At 29.2% G+C, this 13,892-nt stretch overlaps 2 protein-coding genes across 2 annotated transcripts; both read left to right on the top strand.

Annotated features, from left to right (window-relative positions):
• The first annotated feature begins 4,317 nt into the window (after positions 1–4,317).
• Positions 4,318–8,790, top strand: LOC104759963 (putative LRR receptor-like serine/threonine-protein kinase At1g51860). The gene is made up of 13 exons (XM_019238795.2): positions 4,318–4,752; positions 4,841–5,378; positions 5,748–6,229; positions 6,398–6,542; positions 6,655–6,726; positions 6,808–6,879; positions 6,963–7,046; positions 7,142–7,272; positions 7,379–7,587; positions 7,667–7,793; positions 7,865–7,930; positions 8,019–8,208; positions 8,285–8,790. The coding sequence occupies exons 1-13, from the start codon at positions 4,665–4,667 to the stop codon at positions 8,691–8,693; spliced, it is 2,613 nt and encodes an 870-aa protein (XP_019094340.2). The 5' UTR covers positions 4,318–4,664; the 3' UTR covers positions 8,694–8,790.
• Positions 8,791–11,441: 2,651 nt separating this feature from the next.
• On the top strand, positions 11,442–12,944 carry LOC109129974 (uncharacterized). The gene is made up of 4 exons (XM_087496981.1): positions 11,442–11,725; positions 11,837–12,014; positions 12,107–12,238; positions 12,354–12,944. The coding sequence occupies exons 1-4, from the start codon at positions 11,442–11,444 to the stop codon at positions 12,942–12,944; spliced, it is 1,185 nt and encodes a 394-aa protein (XP_087353107.1).
• Positions 12,945–13,892: the final 948 nt, after the last annotated feature.

Genomic DNA, 13,892 nt, shown 5'->3' with positions numbered 1-13,892 from the left:
TTTTATAGTGAATTGTAAGTTTGTAAATGTGTATTTTTATAGTTAATAAATTAAACTCGTTTGAGCTAATCTTGTATTTTGCTGGCATAATAATAAATTAAACATATCTATAGTATATGTAATTAAGTATATTTATAAACCAATTTAAACAGTACTTTCAAAATTTTGACTTATTTTCAGTTTAATATATTAAAATACAATATATATATATATATTGTATTTTAAAACTTACAATAATGTTATTAAAATATATATTATTTTGATATCAAAATATTTATTTATTTAATAGTATATAATATAAAATTAGTATTATTAATTATAAGGTGTTTTGTGCCCCATACATAAAATAATTCTGCATCCGCCACTGGGCATATACCAATATATGTATAAGACAAAGGGGCACACAAAAAAAAAGAATTTGTAAGCTAAAGGGCATGCAAAAAAAAATTGTAAACTAGCAAAAGCAAAAATAAAAATTATATGAACTAAAAAGATAAAAAAAAAGAATCAGTAAACTTTTTGATAGGTTAAAAGACATTTTTTTAAAATTCATCCAAAAGCATATAATATGTTTATGCGGGGACTGTATCTTCTTAGCCATATTGGTTACTTTTCATGGTGTGAATGTGAGATTGACTTGCAATATTTAATTTTATGCTTTATCTATGTTACTGATCGATGAAACTTATATTGTCATACTTAGCTAATAGTGTACCGTAGTAGTATCTCGGTGTAGACGTCAGTAAATCATTATCTAAACAATACAATATATGTTCAACCAATGACATGGAAAAAGAATGATATACATTGCAAGTCAATCCTACTTCAATGCTATGAAAAGAAAATATTGTTTGTTTGGCCAAGACGGTGTGCTCTAGCTATAGCAGGAGATCAACATGGGGATTCCAATTATTTCAAAACCAATAAAAAAACATTTTAAGAAATACATCACAGCCATCCTACATGTATGATTCCTCTACATTAAGCTTTCATTTACATGGGTATATTATATTTCCATATTTGATAACTAATTAGTAATTGAGTATGCATAATTATTTAAAGTCACATTTTCTTGTCACATACAGTAATTAATATTTCAGAATGATAAAGATTTTCCAGAACTCACAACAAAACACAAAACACTAGAATAGGGTCGTGCTAGAGTACATATTGATATTCTTATTGTTTAAATATTAAAAAGTTAAATAAATATAGTATTATATATTGTTATAAATTTTATATTTTTAATTATATTATATGTCATGAAAATATGTTTTTGTTTTGGTCAATCATTGGGCCACAACTGGCCGGCCCATTAGCCAAATTCCTACATTCATAGGAGCCGAGACTCGATCCCGGGTGTGATGGTGCCTTCTACAAATGGACTTACCTCCTGCCACTGCACTAAGGTCACTTCACATGAAAATATGTTTATGTATGTCGATTTGGTATAACTGATTATTATCTTGTTAATTTGGTAGATATATCCAGATTTTTATCTTATTTTGTATACTTTTTTATCTTGTTAAATTTGTTAATATTGTGGAAAGCTTAAAAGATTTGTTTAGGTGATTAGGTATAAGGAAATGATTTATTTAGAAATTTGTTAAGATGTGCTTATGTTTGTAAGGAAATGATATAAATATATATATATATATATATTTATAATATTACAAATAATAACTTTAAATGTTTGGTATTCATAAAAATGGTAAGAATTTATTATATAAATCTTACCAATCTATATATACATTTCTGAAGACATTTATGAAATAAATCCTCAAGTTCAAACCTATTTACAAGTATGCCATTAGTATTTATATTTTGTTTATAAAATTTAAATGAAAATATTAAAATTGATTTACCAATTATGGAAAATCGGAACTGATATTATATACATTAATTACTGTTACAAATCTAATATTAAACACAATTTTCCATAAAACTCGGATCCTAATTTACTCACTCTGTTAGTTTGGAAACAAATTGATTACATAATTATTATACTTTTAAAAATAGAAATATTCAAACCGTAATAATTCTGTTATACATAACTATAGTAAGAGACTAAAATAGTTTTGGAAACATAATAATTAATGTAGTTATTTTCTAAGAAAATATTTCAAAAAATTTGAATTCTTCTTACATAGTTACCTAACATATAACATTTAATTAAGTTTCTAAATAAGAAAATATCTTAATTATGAATTTTAAAATACGAAAATAATAAAAAGTTACACAACAAATAATTATGAATTTTCATAAGGATGATTTTCATTAATAAATACCTACGCTGTTAAGATTACTGCACAAATATTTCTAAGAATCTTTTTAAAAAACTATCTAACTTATCTAACAAAAAATAATTCTAATTATTCATAAAGTTACATTAATTATACTGTAATATTTCATTTTTAACTATTTGGTTTTCTAAATATTATTTCTGGATTTCAAAATAGTACACATAATAATATCACTCTGCATATATAAGAAAATTTGTGATTTACGGGTTATAACCAATGATAAACTGAATATATATATATATAAACAAATAAATACAACTTAATTTTTCAATATTTTAATTTTAAAAAATAGGCCTGCGGTATACCGCAGGTTAAAATCTAGTAAAATGTTATATTAGCAAATGTACTACCCTTTCAATAAGAAGGGAATATATCATACATGGAAATGTTATCAACTACCTTTCTTAAGTTCTTATTAAGAACATGATATCACAAAATTTATGAAACATTTTCAATGAAGACGAGGTAATTGATGAAGTTTTTTTTATGGAAACTTCATCTTGTTCTTCACTTGTTTGTTTTGATTGGGTTCTGTTTTAGTTTTAGCTTCATGTTCTGTTTTAGTTTTAACTTCATCTTGTTCTTCACTTGTTTGTTTTGATTGGGTTCTTCTCTTGTATTGATCGACTAGGTAACAACATGCACTATGTGCGGGATAAATCGATTTAAAGAAAATTATTATAAGTAAAATTATTATTCTAAAACCAATATTTGTTTATGTCAAACATATTATGTAACTAAAGTTTTTTATTTATTTATTCAAAGCTGTGTTTTTCGTGTAAAAAATATGTTTCACTGTGAAATCTTTAAATGTGGAAGATAAAATATTGATAAAATGTTACTATTTATTGCAACATATCTTTTGTGTGGTTTAAAAATCAAATTCATATATTTTCTGTTTTATTTTGTAATCATAACAATTTTGCATGTTTCTTATGTAACCATAACAACATATACTAAATTACTCGGTAGTTTAATTAATTAATTTTATTATATGTTAGTAACAATCAGATTCTAAAATAAATTTTCTAAAGATAATCTTATTTATTGATTTAATATTTGTGATTATGCTATTTAAATATTTTGAGTAAGTCGGTTTGTTAATATTGTCTATAAATAACAGATTATTACAAAAAAAACCATTATGAAAAAATTAATGAAATTTCAAAATCAACTTATTCGTGTAAGAATACATTTCACCCGTAAATTATGTGAACATGGTAAAGAAAATATTTATAAAATGTTACAACTTATGGAAATATATGTTTTTTGTGTGCTTTAAAAATGAAATTTTTATATTTATGGTTAATCGAGTAACTATTACAATTTTCCATAATCTAATAATCACTCATTTTAAATATATTATGATTTTTTTGGGTACTAAGTTTATTTATAATGATAAGGGTTATTGTCTTATTCCTTTTTAATAGCACATTGATTCATGTACAATTAAAAGGTATATTCCTATTTGGTTATCAATATGTCCATTTTTTAATGAATAATTACATTAAATGTTGAGATTAATTAGTTTACATACTTAGATATTTATAAATAATCACACATCATGATATCCCCTAATTTGTTGTCATTTTTATATTTATTTATGAATATATATATATATATATATATCTATATTTATTGGGAATTAAGTTTTCTTTAATGAGTTGGAGATAATTCAGGGGTAATATATTTATTTTTATAATCAATTATAATAACTATTGAAAGCTTGTTATTTAAATTATTATGATAATAATACTAACATAAAAATAACATTTTTTATATGAATTTGTTAATAAGTCATATGTTTAATAAGTTATATGTTCTTTATTTTTATTAATACCAAACCTATATGGGCTGAGGCGAAGAACTTCATTTGTCATTAGAAAAAAAAAAAGAAAAGAGATGTAGTCTTGTAGATTAGATAGTAAAAGTGGTCGAGTCATTCATTTTAAATATTCCGTTTACCTTCTAAAATTATTCATTATAAACATCTGTCAACATTTGTAAGAAATATGCCATAAAGTAAAACATCAACTTACGGAAATTGAGATTTGTTTCCTTTATAAAATTTATAAAATAAGTAATAATTTTTAACAAAAATAAAAAATGATTGGTTCACAAAACCTATGTATTTTTCTTAGTTTCTTAATGGCTTAGGTTCGGATTGTTTTTTTTTGACAGAGCTCTTGATAACTTTCCCCCGTTGCTTCTATATACTTCCTTATATTATTATTCTAATCTTACAATCACCTTATTAATAAAAATATTGAATCTTACAATCACCTTATTAATAAAAATATTGAAGCTTTGCACAAAGTAAAATCCTCCATTAGAGCCAAAAAGTAATCTAGAGAAAAAAAAATGAAGTCTATTAACTATGGATATTTGCTCCTTTTGATAATTATAGCTTTTGCCTGTTTTCAATCAGTCGAAGCTCGATCTCAATCAGGTTCGTACTCTATTTCATGAAAGCTTGATATGTTTTACGAAACCCTATTAAATATCTCAGTTTAATTATCATATCTAATCATGAACAGGATTTATTAGCTTGGATTGTGGATTAGTCCCTACGTACACAAGCTACACCGAGACGACAACGAATATAACATACATATCAGACGCCGATTATATCGACAGTGGATTAATCAGAAGGATCAATGATTCATACAAGACAGTGTTACAGCAACAGACTTGGACCTTAAGAAGCTTCCCTGAAGGTGTAAGAAACTGTTACAACTTCAATCTCAAAGCTAATCTCAAATATCTGATTAGAGGAACTTTTTTGTATGGGAATTATGACGGTTTGAATCAAATCCCCAAGTTTGATCTTTACATTGGTCCAAATAAATGGACTTCTGTTATATTAAACGGAGTAGCTAATGCTACGATGTTTGAGATGATCCATGTCTTACCACAAGACCACCTTCAAGTTTGTCTTGTCAAAACAGGAGAAACGACACCGTTTATATCGGCGTTGGAACTTCGTTTGTTGGACAATAATACTTATGTTACTCAAAGTGGATCGTTGATGTCTTTCGCCAGAATTTATTTCCCAAAGGCTGCATCGTTCCTAAGGTAAGACAACATGAGGCTTAAATTGTTTCAAATGTTCAGTTCCAAATTTATGTGTGTGAATGTTCACTTACAATTTTATAGCTTTTATATGTATAATCCAGTTATCTTCATATAGTATCTAAGTAAAATGAAAATGCAACGTTTGCTTTTCCTGTTTACTGTTTTCTTTGTCCGTATACCGTTTTTTTTTGTTTACGTTTCAAATATATTTCTGTTTACATTTAAAATTAATATTTTAGTGATGAATGAAGGGACGAATAGTGTACCACTTTTTCATGCCATGGAACCTGTAACTAATAATTGTTGCTTGTTCTTAATTATATGTTGATTTAACAACTTGAAGCCTTTTTTTTTTGTCTCTCACTTTAGGTATGACAAAGACTTGTATGACCGAGTTTGGGTTCCATTCAGCCAAAATGAAACGGTGTCATTAAGCACCAATCGATTGGTTGATACAAGTACCAATTCCTACAATGTGCCTCAAAATGTGGCGAATTCCGCAATTACCCCTTCAAAAGCTACTCATCCTCTCAACATATGGTGGGATCTCCAAAACATCAATGCACAAATATATATATACATGCATTTCGCAGAAATCCAGAATCTTAATTCTGACGAGACAAGAGAGTTCAACATTACTTATAATGGTGATCAGGTTTGGGAAAGTTACTTTAGACCTAAGAATCTCAGCATTACAACAATCTTTAGCAAAACAGCATTGAGTTCTTCAGATGGGTTGTTCAATTTCACTTTTACAATGACCAAAAACTCTACTCTTCCTCCACTTATCAATGGCCTTGAGGTTTATACCGTTGTACAAAATTTACTGCCCGGGACATACCAAGATGAAGGTAAATAATGTAAAACCCACATTTCTTTCAAACCAATTTTTATCTTTCTATTTATTTAAAAATTTTAGTAAGTATTGTGCAAAAGTAAAAATTTGTTTCCACTCTATCTAATACCACATGCATGCTTTATTAATTGTTTATTCATCTTTTTTTCTCTTTGACTATCAGTTTCTGCTATGATGAACATCAAGAAAACATATGGATTGCGTAAAAAGATAAGTTGGCAAGGAGATCCATGTTCTCCTAAAATATATCGATGGGAAGGTGTGAATTGCAATTATTTGGCCTCTGGTCAACCTATGATCACATCATTGTATGTTTTCTTTTCAATTCATTTATCTACATTTCATAAGTTTTTTTTATTTTTTTTGTCTTCTTCTAATTTAAGGGCTTCGCAATAATTCTAATTACTTACAACATTATAGGAACTTGACATCGAGTGGATTGACTGGTATCATAACACCTGATATATCTAATCTCATACAATTACGGGAACTGTAAGAATCTTGTAACTATACAACGCATATAAAAACTTAAATATATGATATAATCGTCATATTTGTTTCCACAATGCACAGAGATCTATCAAATAATGATTTATCAGGAGGGATTCCAAATTTTCTAGCTGATATGGAGATGTTGACACTAATGTGAGTTTCTATTTATTAGAACTCATTGCTCATGCTGCACTTGTTTTCTTGGTTTTCTTGATTTACTCTGTTTCCTTTCGCAGAAACTTAAGAGGAAACCCGGAGCTGAATCTCAGTGTTCCAGATTCTATCCAGGGAAGGATATGGAAAAAATCTTTAACTCTAATGTAAGATGTTTTTTCAAATATTTATTAATATTCGTCTCTAAGTCATGGAATTTATGATTACATAATCTCTTTTTTTTTCCTCCCATTCACTGCAGTACAGATGAAACCCCGAGTAGCGAAAAACCTGGTATAAATTTGGTTGCTATCTTAGGATCTGTGGCTTGCGTTATCGCTTTTCTAGCTATCTTTACCATATGTTTCATCTTTAGAAGGAAAAAACAGAGAGGTATGAACATCAGGTCTTAACATTAATGGAAAACAAAACAGTTTTTTTGTTGTTGTTATTGTTGTATTGATATTTATTATATTTCTCGTCTTTACCATTATAACAGCTCCAACTAATGAGAATAGAACAATCGGAACAAAGGAGCGGAAATTTACGTATTCCGAGATACTAAAGATGACAAATAACTTTGAGAGAGTTCTTGGTAAAGGAGGATATGGAAGAGTGTATTATGGAAACTTGGATGACACTCAAGTAGCTGTAAAAATGCTCTTTCATTCATCAGCTGATCAAGATTATAAACATTTCAAAGCTGAGGTAACATGTGAATCAGAAATAGATCCATTAATTAGTCTTTTGTTTTTGAAATGGAAATTAATTTTCTAATCTTTCTTAGGTTGAACTCCTTTTAAGAGTCCACCATAGAAATTTGGTGGGACTTGTGGGTTACTGTGATGATGGAGATAACTTGGCTTTGATTTACGAATACATGGCAAACGGAGACTTGAGGGAGAATATGTCAGGTAAACACTTTAACTATAAGACAATATAATTTGGTGGACTCTGTAGTAAAGGCGATATAAATTCGGTATAGGAAACCGATGTGGACATGTTCTAACTTGGGAAAACAGAATGCAAATAGCAATGGAGGCAGCACAAGGTGATTAAATAACAAAAATTCTTGCTTATATTCTGATTTTAATTTCTTAAATGAAGTTGTAACAAAATTTATAACAATTTGTTAACAGGATTGGAGTATCTACATAATGGAAGTAGACCACCTATGGTCCATAGAGATGTGAAACCTACTAACATTCTGTTGAATGAGGTTTTTCAAGCAAAACTAGCCGATTTTGGACTCTCTAGATCTTCTCCGGTTGATGGTGAATCTTCTATATCAACAGCCGTTGCAGGAACACCTGGTTACTTAGACCCTGAGTGAGTAAAATCAATCAGGTATCTTACTCATAATAAAAATATGAAATGTAATATCTATAGTTAATATTTTTTTCAGGTACTATGGAACAAACTTGCTAAGTGAGAAGACTGATGTGTATAGCTTTGGGGTAGTTTTATTAGAAATCATCACAAACCAGCCTGTGATTGATTCAAACCGGGTGAAAGCGCATATTACAGAATGGGTTGGATTCATGCTCATGGAAGGGGACATAAGGAATATTATCGATCCGAAACTGATGGGAGATTGCGATACAAACGGTGTGTGGAAGGCGGTGGAGGTGGCTTTGGCTTGTGTAAACCCTACCTCAAACCGTAGACCAACAATGACACATGTTGTGATGGAGCTAAAAGAATGTTTGGACTCTGAAATTGCCAGGAAACAAGGGAGTCAAGAGATGTATTCAAACGATTCTATTGAATTAAGCTTTTCTCCTACTTCTAGATTCTCACCTGGACCAAGGTGATTTGAGAATCATCTATTGAACCCAATGATGTCTTATTGAATTTGAAAATCTTGTGAACTCAATGATCGTTTAAATAATCCATTGAAGTGTTTAGTTATCTGGAACTGAAAACACATTCTTTATGAAATTCCAGCAAGTGGTTTTTTGGGTAACAAGAAACCAATATACTATACTTGTTTGATTTCCTTTGTTTTTGTTTAATTTATTTGTGTGTGTGTGTGTTTTTTTTTTAATTTTTTGTGTTCAGAGAGATTTCTTGAATGATGATAGGAAACTTTTTTTTTTTGGGAAAATTGGAAATAAATGATCACTAAAACTTTTTTTGTCCATATAAACTTTTTTTTTCAAAATGTCTATTTTTACCTAAAATACCCATACAAATTAATAAACTAAAATTTATCAAGTTTTAAATTGTGATATCTAAGAAGATATGTAGATATACAACTATAAAGGTAATATAATATTTTTTTTAAAACAAAAAAAATTTATAAGTTATTTTTGTGATAGATAAAATTTGATATAAAACATTTAGAAAACGTTTTCTACTGTTCTGAAAATAACGGATTTTGTATTCTAACATTTTGTACATGTTATACTAATTTCAGAATATGTTTTTGTTCTAAATAGTTTAAGAGTCCGAAATTCAAAATTCTACGATATTCAGAGTGTGTATTCTACAGTTTACTTTATTTTCTAAACTTTTTAGTATAAATCTTCTACGATTTACTCTATGCTCTGAAAACGTTAGAATATGTTTTATTCATTTTACCCTATCTCTAAGAAAATTAGTAGTTATATACTACAGAAATATAGAATATATACTCTGAAAATTTTAGAATTCACTAAATATAGGAAGTGAATTTTTAAAAAATCGTTCAAAAAGAAAAGGAAAATTAGAAATAAAGGATCACTAAAAAAATTTGGTAAACATAAGTAAAAATAATTGTCAATATATATATATATATATAATTGGCTAATTTTTAATGTCATATGGTTCTTGACTTGATTTCTTCTGATTTTGATTATGATTATATCAAGAAGTACAGAGTAGATTAACCACAAATTTCCAAGATTATTATTATAATGGAATGTAATAATACAAATTGCCAAGAAAATCACTTCGATGATATCACTTCCACTTTCATCATCATGATCTTCTTTTGACGTCTGGATTAACGGATGTCTAGAAGTCGAGGATCTTGAAGACAATGGTCTCTTCAACACAATGGCTTTAGTTACTTGATGACTCAATGGCTTTACATTAAAAGGCTTAATTTAGACACTACAACTCATAAAACAAAGACAGAAGATAAATCAAAACCAAAAATAACTGGTGAAGAACTCTTCCCTCTATAACAAGCTCACTTCAAAGCTGCAATAAACGCGTTAACAAAATAAGCACTCACGAATCAAGCTTCAATTTCAGCTTTCAGATCAACACCTACTTACACAAAGCAAACAGACCTTAGACTTGTCATATCAGCAAATCTGACTCTGATCTTGTTAGCTTCAAGCATTCTTGAAACTTTTTTGCGCTCTATATCTTTCATGGTGGTGACAAAGTCTTTAGCTCAATGTGTGATAAACTCCGATAGATCTTCTCTTTCACCGTTTCCAGCTTCATTATCATCATCTTCATTATCATCATTATCACCATATTCGACGAGTCTTGCAAAGTCTCTGAGCCACATTTTGCTACATTCCCTTGACTAACTTCTCTAATCCTGTAACTGGTGCATCACAATCGATCTCCGTTTGTTCACTTAGCCCTACAAATCTTAAGCTATCAAAATCGTCACAAGTGTCAAAATAGTCCCAAGAAGACATCTCCGGCCAGCGAGGACGCGACAGAGGAGGAGAAAACGCGGGCATTGTCTCATCTAGATCGTCGTTGTCGTCGCTCAGAGGGTTAATCGTGAAAGTTGCAGCAGAATTAGTCTTATCTGTCTTCATGTAGCTTACATTCCACAAGGGGTTCAGGGTTAGGGTTCGATTTGAGTTCAGGGTTAGGATATTTAGGAAAATTTTTTTTTAAAATTAAGAGTTTTTATTTTTGTTATTTAAATTTATGTAAAATTAAGGGTAAAACTAGGTTTCGATTATTATAAAGTATATTTGGACATTTTTTTCTGAAAAATATCCTTTATTTCCAATTCTCCTTTTTTTTTTTTTAATTTCGTTTTTATTTTCTTAGAGATAATATTAGATTATCCTCACTGGTTGAAGTATCCAATAGAAGATTTATTAAAAAAAATAATATTATCAAAATTATTCTATAATTATATACATCTTTCTATAATATTAGAATGGATAATGTAACCGCCTCCCATAATAAGGCTATCTAGTACATCAAATTATATATTTTCAGAAAGATGTATAATTTGGCTAAAAAAATCTACAATTTGGCTAAAACAAATCTAATTTGGCTAAAACAAACAAATTATATTTATATTCTTTTTACATTATATATTTCCAGAAATCAAAAGAAAGATATATAATTTATCTAGTACATATGTACAAAAGAAAGATGTATAATTTGGCTAAAACAAATCTAATTTTTTTGTCTTTTGTAAATCAAATCAATTATTGCAAAAAAAAAAAAAACGGGAAATATATAGTTGTAATTTTAATTAAAGCCTAACTAAAAAAGGAGTGGGAAATAAACCGACCACTTTCTTATTGTTTCTATAAATCCCCATCATCCTTCAGGTTGCTAGCTGCCACGTACAACACAAACTCAGATTCATCATGTTTGATTCATTGTTCTCTCGTCGATGGCGAACAGCTTCCATATGCGAACAGTTGTTGCAACAGCTTCAATCTCGTCTTAAGCTACTCATAAGCAAGAAGCACGCATTATCAAGACATCTACGTTCGGACATCGTTATCTTCATCCGATTCAATGACTTCAAACATGCTCTCCGTCGAACCGAACAACTCGTCCTCGTCAAAAACTCGGTTATCGTATACGAATTGTTGCTTCGGTTCACTAAATTCATCATCCACCACATCCCCTACATTGAAAAACACAGGTTACATATAATATAATTCTATAATATACATATTTTAATTTATTTCTCTCTTGGTTCTACTTTTCTTGAAATACAAAAACACTAATATATTATTCGATAACGAACATGCAGAAAATTGTCTAATGACAAGATTAACGAAGCAGTTTCGAGTCTTGTCTTTGCCTCCGCGAGTTGTGGACAAGAACTACGTGAACTGGTTAGCATTAAAGAGCTGTTTTCTCAACGTTACGGTCAAAGCTATGTAACAAGTGCTCTTCAGCTCCGCCCTGGGAATCTTGTTAACCTCCAGGTTTCAACCTTCTCACACTTTCTTACATTCTTTTTTTTTTTTTTTCTTTTGTCCGCATTAATTTTAATAATTTGCAATTATTGAAAACGCAGATCAAAGAGAATTTGTCAGAAAGTTCGGTGTCCGAAGATGTGAAGTTTAGGCTATTGGATGAGATAGCCAAGGATTATGTTCACCGCTTAGAAGTATTGAGGCTAAAATATACGTCGGAGATTGGTAAACAGGTAACATAATATTTCTTATTATTGGTATAATAAAGATCACTAGATATTTGTTTTTTTTTTCTTGGAATCATAACTTTTTTGGACTTGTGTTTGTGTGTGTTTAGGTGAAAAAGAGAAAGAGGAGAAAGAGAAGAAAGTAATGGATTCGGATTTGCATAGTTGCTCCGATGAGCAATCACCAGACGAAGTTTACAAATCTAGCCTGTCGGATTTTGAAGAAGAGATAAGCGAGGAAGAGACATCAGTACTGGAGGATGATTACATAGAAGAGGCTCAAGTGGGAAAAAATCAAAGAGTGTTCAGATTCAAAGAAAGAAGTGAAGAAAAAAGAAGATCATCATCATCATCATCATCATCATCATCATCATCATCTTTATCATCAATAAAAGAGCTTTGTGACATGGAGAGTAAAACGTATTACAAGACGCAAAAAAGGACTCATCAAAGAAGAAGAAGGTCATCAAAGAAGGAAGGACAAGAGGATAGACAAAAGGCAGTAACTAATCAAGACGTTCATCATCCTGATTACGACCAGATGAAAAATCAGATTAAGGCCGTGAAGGCAAAAGAAGAGGAAGAACTACTAGTTCAACCAAGGCTTCCTGATGAAGACCAGATGGTAAATCAGATTAAGGCCGTTAAGGCAAAAGACGAAGAACAACGAAGATTAGCTACTCGACACGTTCATCCTAAGCTTCCTGATTAGAAGTTCAAGTTTTATATAAGAAAACAGTATATTTTTCATGTAGATATATCCAATTTACGGATGAAATTTTATTAGGTTTATGTAAAAACCTATTTCATCTTTTGAATTGTTGGTGAATGAGCATTAGATTAATGTTAATTAAACTTGTTGTTACTAAGATTTAAAGTAAAGTTTAATTTAGAAAAAACAAATTTGAAATTTTAATAAAAAAATTTTCCATATTCGAAAAGTTTTAAAACAATAATGAGTTATTAGGCAATATGATATTTATTTTTGTATAAATGTTTAAATGAACATGAAAACTTTGAGAAGACAAAGGAAAATTTGAGCAAGCAAAAAAAAAACTACAATATAGAAATAATGAAATTTGTTTTTTATATTATCATTTTTATAATTTTATTTACAATGATAAAAAGGGTTTAAAAAAAAAAAAACATTAGCGTATGACATCCAAAATTGCCGTACCGGCCAATGGAGAGTAGGAAAGACATACATAAACACTCTAGTGGATAAATAAATTTGTTAAACATTTTCACATGATTTTTTTTCATAGTATTAATGCGAACAACAAACATGATAACCTGCAAAAGTTTTTTTAAAATTATTCAAAAATACATATTAAAATTCAGAAAGATATATAAAATAATATAATTCTTCATAGGAACCTAATGACTGAAATTAAATAAAAATGACTGAAAATTTTTGTTAAAAGGAGAGTAATTAGAGGTTGAATTCTAATTTAATGGAAAACGGAATGAATTCTACTTTTATGAAAAAAATGAGGAAGAAATGAGTAAGCAATTTTTTGTCAACCATTGGGAATTCCTACATTCGTAGAAACCAGGACTCGATCCCGGGTGTGATGGTACCTTCTACAATTGGATTTACCACCTGCCATGCACTAAGGTCACTTCACAAATGAGTAAAGGCTAAACATTCCACCATTAG

Source organism: Camelina sativa, chromosome 17, assembly GCF_030686135.1.
Source record: "Camelina sativa cultivar CO46 ecotype springtype chromosome 17, ASM3068613v1".
Taxonomy (NCBI): Eukaryota; Viridiplantae; Streptophyta; class Magnoliopsida; order Brassicales; family Brassicaceae; genus Camelina; species Camelina sativa.
This window is presented reverse-complemented; position numbering and strand designations above follow the sequence as displayed.